This window comes from Benincasa hispida, chromosome 6 (assembly GCF_009727055.1).
Source record: "Benincasa hispida cultivar B227 chromosome 6, ASM972705v1, whole genome shotgun sequence".
NCBI classification, from domain to species: Eukaryota; Viridiplantae; Streptophyta; class Magnoliopsida; order Cucurbitales; family Cucurbitaceae; genus Benincasa; species Benincasa hispida.
In genome coordinates this window covers 9,964,530-9,977,327 of record NC_052354.1, presented here as the reverse complement: position 1 = coordinate 9,977,327, position 12,798 = coordinate 9,964,530, and the positions used below count along the sequence as shown (strand labels likewise).

Here is a 12,798-nt window from a genome sequence, read left to right as displayed (position 1 = left end):
TTCTTTCTTTCTTTCTTTCTTTCTTTTTTGGGCAATGAACAACAATTAAACCATTACATTTCTTGTAGAAATATGTTTAAATAAAATAAGAAACCAAAGCGAAATCAAAACTTTTGATTCTAGCTAATTTTTCTCCATGAATTTCATTATCATCTTCTTATTTTTCTTATTTTTCCTATTGTTGCTCTATATTTTTACTATGTCATGATTTTTTTTTAATTAAATCTCCACCATCATTGTAACAACCAATGGAATGTCACCACATTTCTTCAACAATTTCACTTTCATTTCATCTAAATTTGGAGGATCATCAGAGACAAATCTCTCTTTTTCACTAATTTTTGTTGGAAAATGTTCCATAATTTTTTGATTTTATGGGTTTTTTTTTTTTGTTATATTTTACATACTTTTCAACTACATACATACTTTTCGGCTAAATATTCTTAAAACTCTTTTGTTATGTGAATTCAATTAAATAAAAATATTTTTTTACAAATTTTTACGTATAAATACTGTATTTAATGTAGACATATAATCAACAACTCTACAACATACTTTAACAGTCATCAGTCTTATAGTAGTCGGAAATGGTTGTCAAAGTTGATTATCGAAGATGATTTTTGTTGGAGTTTGTAGCAGAAGGTGGTTTTCGGAGCTTGAAGTTGGTTGCATGAAGGTATATTGGAGTTGGTTATCGAAGTTTGTCATCGGAGGTGACTTTCGAATCTTCGAATTGGTCGAGCAAAAGTGATCGTCAAAGTTGATCATCGAAGATGATTTTCGCTAGAGATTATAGTCGTAGGTGACTGTCGAAGTCCGAAGTTAGTCACATGAAGGTGGTATTAGAGTTGGTTGTCAGAGTTTGTCATCAAAGGTGGTTGTCAAAGCCCTGAGTTGGTCGTCGAAGTTGCTCGCTCAAAGGTGATCATCGAAGGTGATTTTTATCAGAGTTTGTAGTCAGAGCTGGTCATCGGAGTTTGTTATCAGAGCCAATTGGTCGCCAGAGTGGTAGCACGAAGGCGGTCGTCGGAGTTAGGTCACCGGAGGTGGTTGTCGGAGACCATAATTGGTTGTTGGAGTTGGTCGCACAAAGGTTGTCGAAGCTTGGAGTTGGCATCGGAGCTGTCATCGAAGGTGGTTATCGAAGTCTGGGTTTCGTCACTGGAATTTTCATTGGAGGTGGTTGTCGAAGCCTGGAGTTGGTTGCCGAAGTTGTTATTGGAGGTTTTTGTTAGAGTCCGGAGATAGTTCTTGGAGTGTGACAGTGGCTGATGGGTAGAGGCACTGAAAACATGGGAAAAAGGGAGATTTGGGGTGAGTTAAGGTGAGTTGGTAAAATATACCAACTCAACTTCACCAACATTTAAAGTTTGTGGGCCAAACAATGAGTTGATATATTATACCAACTTAACTCAACTCATGTTGGTGAGCCAAACACCCCCTAAGATCCTAAATTTGGATGGAACTCTTTATTGTAGGTTGACGGTTACTAAATATTAATTTTATAACTATTACAGAAGTACTTATTAGCCCGATAATCATGCTTTCTATGGTTTAATTGATTAACAATCAAATTATAATTAACAAGAAAACCATATTACATGTACTTCATGACTTTAATATAACAGGTATATTAAACTATGAATGTGTCATGCTCAATGCAAATCGATTTTCAACTGTATTAATATAACACTTATATTAAACAACTCATGAAAATCCATGAAGCATATATAAGACATAAATAAATATAACTCTTTATATTTACCTAAGTAATGTCATGCATCATGCTTTTCCAATTTCATATATCTAACATATCAAAATATGTTAAATAACTCATCAAATCATACACACATCATGCACTAAAACCATACATTATCACGCTTATAATATATTAAAATGTATGAACATGCTTAACCTATAGTGAAATTTATCTAAATAACATCCATATAGCATTTAAATAGCAAATGAACTGGTAATTTGGCCCATAGGATAAAATAAAGCAATAAATTACAATAATTGTGCAAATTTTATCCTAAAAAATGTTTTCCACTTCATAATCGGACATGACCAACTCGAATAAACCCGAACCGCTTCAAACTATACCCAAAACCACGAACTACGCCAACCCAGTGCAAAATCGGACCAAATCGCTTTGAACCAGCTGAACCGAATCGAACCACCTTGGACTGTAGCTAAATTTCGCGTAACGCAACCCTACCGTAACATGTGTCGTAGTGTTTCAACACCGAGAGCAGTATTGCAACCCTGCGATACCAAAACACGATTTTGGACAGTTCGTTGATTGTTCTTCTATTTTTGGCCAAAATTGGTCTCGATTGTCATCCGATTACAACCCTAATTCTAGACAGGGACTTATATAAGACTCGAATGACATGATTGAATGCCCAAAAACATTGGAACCTTTACAATTTGATCGAATCAAACATGAAATTATATGGCCATAAACTATCATAAACATTCATTCACAATGCAATTTATGTTGGGTTTATGTCCTAAAACTCATGGTTTATAAACAATAAAACTTATTCTAGAAATTCAATAAGTTGTTATTGAATATATGTATTGCTTATTAGAAATCCAATAAACTTAAAAGACCCATGACTATTATATGAGTATTTGAACTTTATGTAGAGACATAAGGATTGGATCAGGTTTGAGTAAATAGTCAAAATGATCTATAGTATATGAACAATATTGGATGTCTTATTCTGGTAATACTATTTGATGCAGCCTACTCTATAGTTGTTACAAAGAGTTGTAAAGTGCTACAAACAAAGTGATCCTAATTCGTACAAGTTATGACATGAGGAGTGGGGGCATCCTGTACAAATGGGTTTGTATAAGATCGACCATGAAATCAGTCACTCTTACTTTATAACGTTGTTTACTGTTTAAGCTGACTCTTTTAAAGCGATGACCTAGATAACTTGACCTTAATCCCGAGCTAACTATGAACTCTTGTTTATTCGGGATTATCCTTAGATTTTCATTGGTGAGGGTTGACTCAACAGTGCCGGCTCAATAAACCTCCATTTCAGGGGTAAGACCGAGTAGCTAGCTTAGGACATAGGGTGCAAGAAGGAATTTACTCCTACCCACTTTTAGGGATAGTAGAGAGGTTGTTTCCTTAAGTGCTGATTTCGGATCTTGAACAAGGGGCCCCACCCTCTCATTGACCCGAGAGGGACTCGGTTTGTTAATTAGATCACAAATCAATTGTTCATTAGATGATCAGTAGGACTTAAGGAATAAGAGATAAGGGGTAAAACAGACATTTGACCCAGCCGTTATTACGAACAACCTGTGAAGGGTTAACTTACTAATCATGGTTATATCAAGTGGACATAATATATCTACAGTGAGGGGAGTTCAACTATGGGCTTTAGTGGAGTGACCCATTAGTTAATGAATGAGGGTTAATTCGGTCTAATGAGTTTAGCCAATTAATCTCGGATTGTTGGAGCCCATGATCTATAGGTCCGCGAGGTCCCCTACTAGCTCGTAAATGGATTAGTTTTAGAGTAGTGTGATAAGTTAATTTGAAACGTTCAAATTAGAATTAAAGGAATTAGTAATTATATAAGATATAATTACACGTTTAATTTTAAGAATTAAATGGAATAGGAGAATTAATATTTAAATATGATTTAAATATATGAAGGTGGATTTGTGTAAAATTAATTTAATATTTGATTTTAAATTAATTAGAATTAATTAAATTGTTAAATAATATTTATTAATTTTATTAGAAAAATTAATTTGGCAAAATTAATAATATTTTGAATTTTTGAAATCATTTAGAAAATTGAAAAACACAAAATGGAATTATGATTTTTTCCTATAACACTTTCAACTAGCTCACACAAAACCCACTTAAGTTTGGTTTCAATAACTCCAAGCATGAGCTGCATCTCATGCAACCATCTTCTTTGCATGAAAAGCCTGCAATATATAGAGAAGATTGAAGTGGAATGGAGGAGATATAGAGTTTTGCTGGAAAATTCAAGTTGAATAAATTGTTCTTCAAGTGGGTTGTTGCAATGAGTTCTTCTCCAAGTTCCATTCATTCAAGCTTATTTTGAATCCCACAACTCAAAAGCTCCAAAAGAATAGTGGGGAAGATCTTGAGATGGTCTATAGTAAGTGATGACATGCAAAAATGCATGTCATCTTAGGCCTTTTACTTAGAATTATGAAGGTTGTTAGACGAAATATGCGTCAATCACGATAAGAATTCACGAGAAAATGAGTTTGCGTCGATCAGTATAACGAATCTCAGCTAACCCGTTATTTTGCGTTAATTATGTGTTGAATGTTCTATTTTTGTAGCTAATGCAGGAAATGGACCCAAACGTAGAAACCAGACCACCGCATAGACGACCGCATATGGAGAAACTCTCCATCGCAAGGCAAACACATTAGATCAACGCATGAGTGTTGCGGTGAGCAGCCGTATACGTTCATCGCATGGGAATTGCGCTCATCGGGTGATTGTGGTCATCATGTAGAGTTGCGATATTAAGCAAATGTGGCCATTGAATGATTGCAGCTACGCGACAATGCAAACTAGTGGGATCAACGAAAGGTAGGTGGAATGAACGCATCAACGCATCTACCTCGAGAAAAACCAAAAGATGATGTTGACATTTCACCTACCTCACCATTGGTGGCAGAGGTTCAGAAAGGACTAATGCGGTGAACGTCAGACTCAGAGCAGTCCAATTAATGTTGTCGGCAACCCAAGCTCTATAAATAGAAGTCGAGGAGCTGAAATTCAAGTTATCCGGAGATTATCCCTCAAACCGAGGATTTTCCCCGCGATCCAGAAAAAATGCGTGAGAAGACGTTTGAGAGTTCTTCACCTCCTTTATCCATTCCGAGTGACGATCGGAGCCTTTAACCAGAGCTAGATCTCGAGAGAGTCATTCCTCTACCCATCCATGGCACCACCGGCAGCCATGACGCACATCCGCTGGGAGAAAATCTTTGCTTCCAGCCGATCATTTCCTTTTCCTTTGTTTTCTCATATCGTATTGTATGACATTTTGGAATTAAGGAATTAATACAATCTGTTTTCAATGCATTTCTTTGGTCCTTCGACTCCATCTCCATCTTCTTTGCTTAGCATCTTTACTTTCATTGCAACACTTAGTGGGATTGCTTGGGTATCGCATACTTAGTCATGTGGATTAGGGATATGAAGCATGAAGTAACCCATCGAGAGTGTGCGTTGCATGAATGTACAAGTAACCTTATTTTCTTAGTGTGAAGCTGCTGCAACACATATCTATAGGCTAACGCATTGCTTATCTATGAGTGAAGTCAGCAACAATCAACTATCCAGGAGGGTAAGTGGTTAGTCGCATTAAGCAAGGCATGCGTTGTTTATTAGGGATAGTAACAATCTTGCGTCAACCAAGTTCATGCGTTTGTCTTGTATTATGTATGCTTCATTTGTCCATTAGGGATACTCGGGAGGGTAGTCTAAGGATAGGATCTAGGCTTGGGAAGGTCAGGTCAGAATCTAGGCTCAGGAGAGTCAGATTAGAACACATAGACAAGAGATAGAAGCTTAGGAATAACCACTGTTTGCTATTAACCCATCGCATGCATCCTAGAGATAGGATACGATTGAGTGCGGTCACCGCAGCGTTGTGTGCATTTTGCATCATTGTATAGGAAAAGAGTAGAGACTTAGGAATAAGCTCTATGGACACTTTTTCATTCAACACATGCGTCCTTGACTTAAGAGCACCGTATTTGCATTGGAAAATGATTTGTTATGCATAAGTGTAGCATGATCGCATTGGCTTGCGTTGACTAGGGTTGCCCTTGTGGTCACTCTTAAGGGTTGCAATGAAATCATCTCTGCATTTTATCTATTTTTCCACACACTTATTTCATGTCAAGGTTTGTCATATATCTACCTTTCAAGCATATTCTCATTGTGTTGTCTGTTAGATAGGAGTAGGAATAGGATTAACGTAGAAACCTCCCTTCCATTCTTTTATTCAAACCGCCGCATGCACATCACCGCAATCATATAGCTACAAGTCCCTATGTTCGACCTCGGATTACCGAAGAAACTTGCATTCACGTTATACTTGGCGTGAGCGCAAGAAAACTTGTGGCAGGACACAAGGTCATCACATACATCCGTTAACGCATTATCATTCCAATGCATGACCATCGACGCATGACTATCAATGCATATCTTAAGAACATGTATCGCAGACCGCATCCAAGGGAATTTGGTTGTCAAGTAAAAATTGACTCTTAATTTTCCGCCATCAAGTTTTTGGATTTGGAGAAGTTTGCAGTTGAGGATCGAGATTTCAAGAAGTTCTACAAAGGTATGGCTTGAAACCCTCTTATTATTGCATGAGCATGCTTTAATTATTGTTATAATTAATGAATTGGAATACTTATTGATCCTTTTTGCTCTGCTGCTTACTGATATACTCCTACAATTCATCCTAAGTGCACATTTAAGAAATCTAAATCAATTCTACAAGATGGCTCTGATACTAAATGTAGGGATGAAAGCCCTAATGCAGTGGAAGAAACCACAGAATCTTTTCTTGGAATTAATTTAGGAATTCTGAAATATCCATACACTGGGAAATTCATAATATTTCACAGAGAATTAACAAAAAAGAATAAACCTACCGTAAAACTAATCTAGGTTAAGCATGCATTAGAAAATAAACTGTACAAAGAAAAGGGAAAGAATACTTACTTTTATAGAACCGAATGAAAATCACTAATTCTCCTATTGGGATTGAAATCAATACCATCAAAAAGGCTTTCTTCCTATTCTTTGAGAACCTTTAGTACAACAGTTTGTAGGAACTAAATGAATATAGGAAAAAGGAGGAGAGATTTGAGAGAGGAGAGATTTTTTTATACAGAACGCTTCTGTGCAAAATCACTTATCACTATCTGCAAAATTATGTTTTGCAGGTTTCTTAACCAAATGGAGAGAATGGGATATGGAAGAGTCCACGTTTCAGATAACTCTTCTACATGGGAGTTATTTGATTTAATTAGTTAATTAAAATAATTAGTTAATTAAATTAATAATTATTTCAATCTAATTTAATTAATGATTTCATTTAAATCACAACATCTTTCACATAACCTATAGGTTTAATTCAATTAGTTTAATTAAATCAAATTTAATTAATAAGTAATTAATTCTCTAATTAATTAATTACCAAATTAAATATCAAATATTTAATTTAGCCTACACTTGAAATCATATTCAATTGTATTTCTCTAATAACCTCCAGTTCTAATGTGCATCTAATACACATTAATTTTAACATATAGTTTTAATATGAATCCAATTCATATTAAATTATTATTTAAATTCCTTCAAATATTTAATTCTTTAATAAATTAATTTTCATATCCAAAATTAAATTTACATTATAAAGTTTAATTAAAATATAAACTTTATATTATAATATATCAATATATATTATATTATTTTTCTAACTGAATTTGAACATTTCAAACTTTATTCAAGACATAGTTACCTCAATTCTCTTTACGAACTAGGAAAGAACCTCAGAGACCTACAGATCAGAAGCTCCAACGATATGAGATTAATTGGCTAAACTCATTAACCTCATTAATCAATATTCGTTAATTGTGGGTACAATCCACTAAAGACCCACAACTACACTCTTCTTACTGCCAATATATTTATGTGTCTATGAATATAGACCAATAATAGCAAGTTAGTCCTTCACTCGTGTTCGTAACACTAGTTGGGTCAAATTTCCATTTTACTCTGGGTTACCTCTGTATCCTTAAGTACCAGTATTTCCTAATGAACAACTTGTTTATGGTCCAACCATTAAACAAAAACCTCTCTCGGGTTAGTGAGAGGGTATGACCCTTTGTTTAAATATCGGAGACCCCACTTAAGGAAACACTCATCTACTTACCGTAAAGTCGGGAAGGAGTGAAATCCATCGTGTATTATTATGTTCCCAGCTCCCCACTCGGTCCTGTCCTAAAATGGTAGACTTATTGAGTCAACGAACTGGCAAATCTCACCCATACAAATCAAAGGACAATCTCTCGTGAACAGGAGTTCATAATATACTCAGGATTAAGACTAAGTTGCCTAGGTCATCCTATCGAAATAGAAACATATCTAGTCAACGGAGTTACATCTAATGGTTATATTTTGCAGTCCGATCTAATGCAAACTTCATTGCATAGGATATCCTCTATTCACATGTCACCTACACAAACAAGTTGGATCACTGTGTTTATATCAAATACAAAGTATCCTGTATCCATAGTATCACGAGGATAAGGATTCTTATACTAAAGAGCATAAATAGGTGTGGGATATTATTAAGCTATTTGATAGATTATTTTTTTTAGTTTTCTCTTTTTTAAATTTAAGCATTTTTAGAGGGGATTTCAAAAATTAAAAAACAAAAGAAAATTTATTTATACAATATAGTAAATTTTTTTTATAGAGACTGATAAAAATCTATGATTAATATTATATAATAGACGTTGATAGAAGTATATTAATAATTTTTTTAAACTATTTTGATAAATAGTTTGACATTTTTTCTATACGTGAAAATTTCACTTTTTTTGATTTATCACTTATATTTTAATTATTTTTTTAAGAACAAAATTATGTTTTCAAAAACTATACCTTCTTTTAAAAGTTGGCTTCCTTTTCAAAAGAGAGTGATAACCAGTAACCACACAAATAAATTTAAAATAAAATTTATAAATTTAATTTTTTAAAAAGATCTATTTAATAATTATTTGTTTTTTATTTTTTAAAATTAAGCCTACCCATTATATATTATTTTCAAAATTTTTCCATCCCGATTTTTCCGTTTCTATGAGTGGGCTCCTAATTTCTGATAACAAAAATTAGTGTATACTTTCTTCAAAATTTATCAGTATCAGAAGTGATCAAATAACCCGACAATTCGAACAACTCGAACTATTCAATCCAAAATATAAGGGTTAGGTTGGGTTAAACTTTTTTATATTTTTGTTAGGTTGGGTTGAGTTGTGGGTTGGCTAAAAAAAATTTAGGTTGACCCAACCCAACCCGAATTTTATATATATAAATAAAATATACTATATATATTTCTCTTTGTTTAAAATTTGATTACTTTGTATTGATTAATTTGTGAATTTTAAATATTTTTCTTTTAAAATTATTATGATATTTTTCCTTATTTGAAGTTTGCAATAAATATTTTAGATATTTGGTATTTAACATTTGAATTTTGTGAGATTTTAGTTATTAGTCATGTGTTGTATATAAATTTACATATTTTTAATTAAAAAAAAAACAAGTTATAATCCGACATCCCCCAACCCAACCCGAATTTTAAGGGTTGGGTTGGGTTGGGTTGGGTTAGAGACTTTATATTGGGTTCTTTGGGTTGCCAACCCAACCAACCCGAATTTTCGAGTTTGTTCAAAAAAACATCCTCAACCCAACCCATGTATACTCCAATAAGTATGTTTATAATCTGAATGTTCAAAAACAATAACAAATAAAATGGTTACGAGTATTTGGAAAACTGACCAATAATATATAGTTGTTAATAATTATTTTAAATGATAAAATTATTGAAAATATTTTCAAATATAGTAAAATATTACTATCTATGAGTAATAAATAGTCATAGACATTGTTGTCTATCATTGTCTATCATTTAAAATAGATAGAAATAGATAGTGACATTTTATTATATTTATAAATAAATTGGCTCATTTTTTTTTTATATTTGAAAACAATTCTAATTTTCAATCCACCTTGAGTACATTTAAAACAGAGGGAATTGAAATAGGGATTTTTTAAAACGAGATTTTATCAATGATTTTGTGATATTGATTTTCATACCATCATATATATATATATATGTTTGGTTCCACTCTTAAAACTGATTTCTTAAATATTTTAGAATTATCAAAATACTAAAAAATATATTTCTCAATTTTGAGAAATTATTTAACTGAATAGTTATTAATTTATATTTTGAGTAATTTCAATGAGTGACACTTTAGAGCTAATCATTAAGTGTATAAAAACATTTATAAATAATTGCAAATGTAGAAATCTAAATGTGATATACTTTATCGATGATAAACTTCTATTATTAATAGTCTTTATCAGTGATAGACTCTTATCAATAATATAATTTATCACCTGATAGACTCTTAGAATTAGTATCTAAATTTTACTAAATTTGTAAATTCTATTGCATTATATCTGCTAATACTTCTTGTTGATCGCTACATTTACCATTGCTCCTTATATTTTTATATTTTTATTTTTAAGTTTTAAGAAATTTGTATGATATAAACATGGAAAGAAGATTCACAAACATATATCTCATTTAATCTAATTATTAAGCAATTGTTTTATGGCAGTCAATGCTATCATCTTCTGGTCAATAATCTAAAGTAACCAAAAAAAAAAAAAACATCAGTTCACAAATAACTAACCAACAGGGAAGTGATTTTGACAATTATTCTCAAACATAGCCTTATAGCTTAGTAATTCATGACACCTTTAAACACCATAGAAAAATATAAAAGTGTCTTAAATAAAGAATGTGAATTTGTTGGGTTTTGAATAACCATTTTCATTGTTTCTTTATTCATTCTTTTTCTAATCTTCTAGAGAAAAGATTTGGAATATTGGACCACTTTGTCTGGACCAATGCGGAGAAATTATCAATGGACTCAAAAGCTTCAAATGCAGCGGAGAGTGGTTGGAGGGAAAGCTTAAGCAAGGGAAAGGGGTATTATATGTGGCGTTCGGATCAGAGGCAGAAATTTCGAGTGAACAAATAAAGGAGATAGAGATTGGGTTGGAGGAATCTGGAGTAAACTTTCTATGGACAAAAAAAGGACAGGACAAAGATAAAGGGTTTGAAGAAAGAGTAAAAGATAGAGGGATTATAGTAAGGGAATGGGTTAATCAATGGGAAGTGTTAAAACATGAAGCTGTTAAAGGGTTTTTGAGTCATTGTGGTTGGAACTCAGTGGTGGAGAGTTTGAGCTGTGGAGTGCCGATTCTTACTTACCCGTTAATGGTGGAGCAGAGTTTAAATGCGAGGATGGTGGTGGATGAGTTGACGGCGGGGATGAGGCCGTCGAAAGGGCCGTCGTCGATGAAAGGGTCTGTGAAAGGGAAGGTTTTGAAGAGATTTGTGAGAGAGTTAATGGAAGGAGAGAAAGGGAAAGAGGTGAGGAAGAAGGCAATGGAGATTTCAGAGATGGCCAAGAAAGCTATGGCAGAAAATGGATCCTCATGGATGAATTTGGAGCTATTCGTTCAGGAAATGTGCAACAAATCACCATTGTTATTGCATACGGATTTGCCAGCATTCAATGGACGTGGGATAAATTATACATAATAAAGGTTTGTTTGCAGATCGCCCTATGGTTATTTATTGTGTGTCGGTATATTTAATTTGAAAAATTATTTAGGTGCATGTTGCATTAACTCACAAGTGACAAATATTTACGTGATGTTTGGCATGTGATAAATATTTCTGTAGAAAAATTGATTTTTTTTTTTTTTACAATGTAACAAAGAAGGTTATAATTTCTTTTATATGTGGGGGCCTCCATGCAAAAGTTGCCCAATTATAATATTTCTAATATATATATATATTTTCTTTTGAGAAAGAAAGAATTTATTATGCCATGTGGAGGTGGGCAGTATCAACTGTCGTTTACAGACACTAACAAAAGCAGGAAAAGAGTCTAGCCAAAAATCCAAAGAAGGAAATTTTATGTAGCCCTCTTAGCTACACAAAAAGATTAGAAACTGTTGCACATGAACAATCTGAATCTCTTCAGAAAAAAGAGAAAAGGGCTACCTCCTAAATTTCAGTAAGCCAACAAACACTCTGCGAGACCCCACTACAGGTCATATAGCATTTGAAAACAATGGTATTTTGGTTGTTTTGGAAAGTATTGTTGGAGGAAAATTTTGAAACCAAAGGAAATGAAAAGACCAAAGATTGGAAGTATGTTTTTGAAATATATATGTATATATTTATAATGGAAGAAAATTGTTAGAGTAAAGAGAAAAATAAATAAAGGAAAAGGAAAAGGAAATGTGTGACTTCTTGAAGACACACATAGTTAGGGGTGTTCAAAGAACCCGATGACCCGAAAAAATCGATCAACCCAACCCAATCTGTGCGGTTTAGGTTGGGTTGGGCTGGGTTCTCATAAATGAAAATTTTATTGGTTGGGTTGGTTTATAAGTTTACCTAATATAACTCAAACCAACCAGAATTTATTATTAACTTTGAAATGTATATTTTTTATTACTTATAACACAATTATTTATATATATATTGATTTTAATTTTATTTAGTTCCAATATTTTTTGAATATTTTATTTTTTAACAACTCTTAAAAGTAGTTTCTTTACACTTTAGAAAGAAATTTTTCATTATATAAATTAAAATTGAGTTGTTAATCTTAATTCAATATATAAAAATAACTAAATTAGATTTTTACGTACTTACATTTTGCTTCTTTTTAGAATATAAAATTTTAAATAAATGACTCGATTAACCCGAACCAACTCAACCCAAATATTTCATGGTTGGGTTGAGTTAGAAAAATAAAACGGATGGAAACGATATTGTTTACCTTTTAGTTGTGCACGATAGAGTCAGGTAGTTAAATGATGTAACGTTGAACCTTATCGTTTATCTCATCGTACTACACGATGGAGCCTCGAAACTT

At 32.9% G+C, this 12,798-nt stretch overlaps 1 protein-coding gene across 1 annotated transcript; it reads left to right on the top strand.

The window, feature by feature from the left end:
- Positions 1-1,271: 1,271 nt before the first annotated feature.
- On the top strand, positions 1,272-11,622 carry LOC120079091 (UDP-glycosyltransferase 90A1-like). The gene is made up of 2 exons (XM_039033278.1): positions 1,272-1,324; positions 10,709-11,622. The coding sequence occupies exons 1-2, from the start codon at positions 1,272-1,274 to the stop codon at positions 11,445-11,447; spliced, it is 792 nt and encodes a 263-aa protein (XP_038889206.1). The 3' UTR covers positions 11,448-11,622.
- The last annotated feature ends 1,176 nt before the right edge of the window (positions 11,623-12,798 follow it).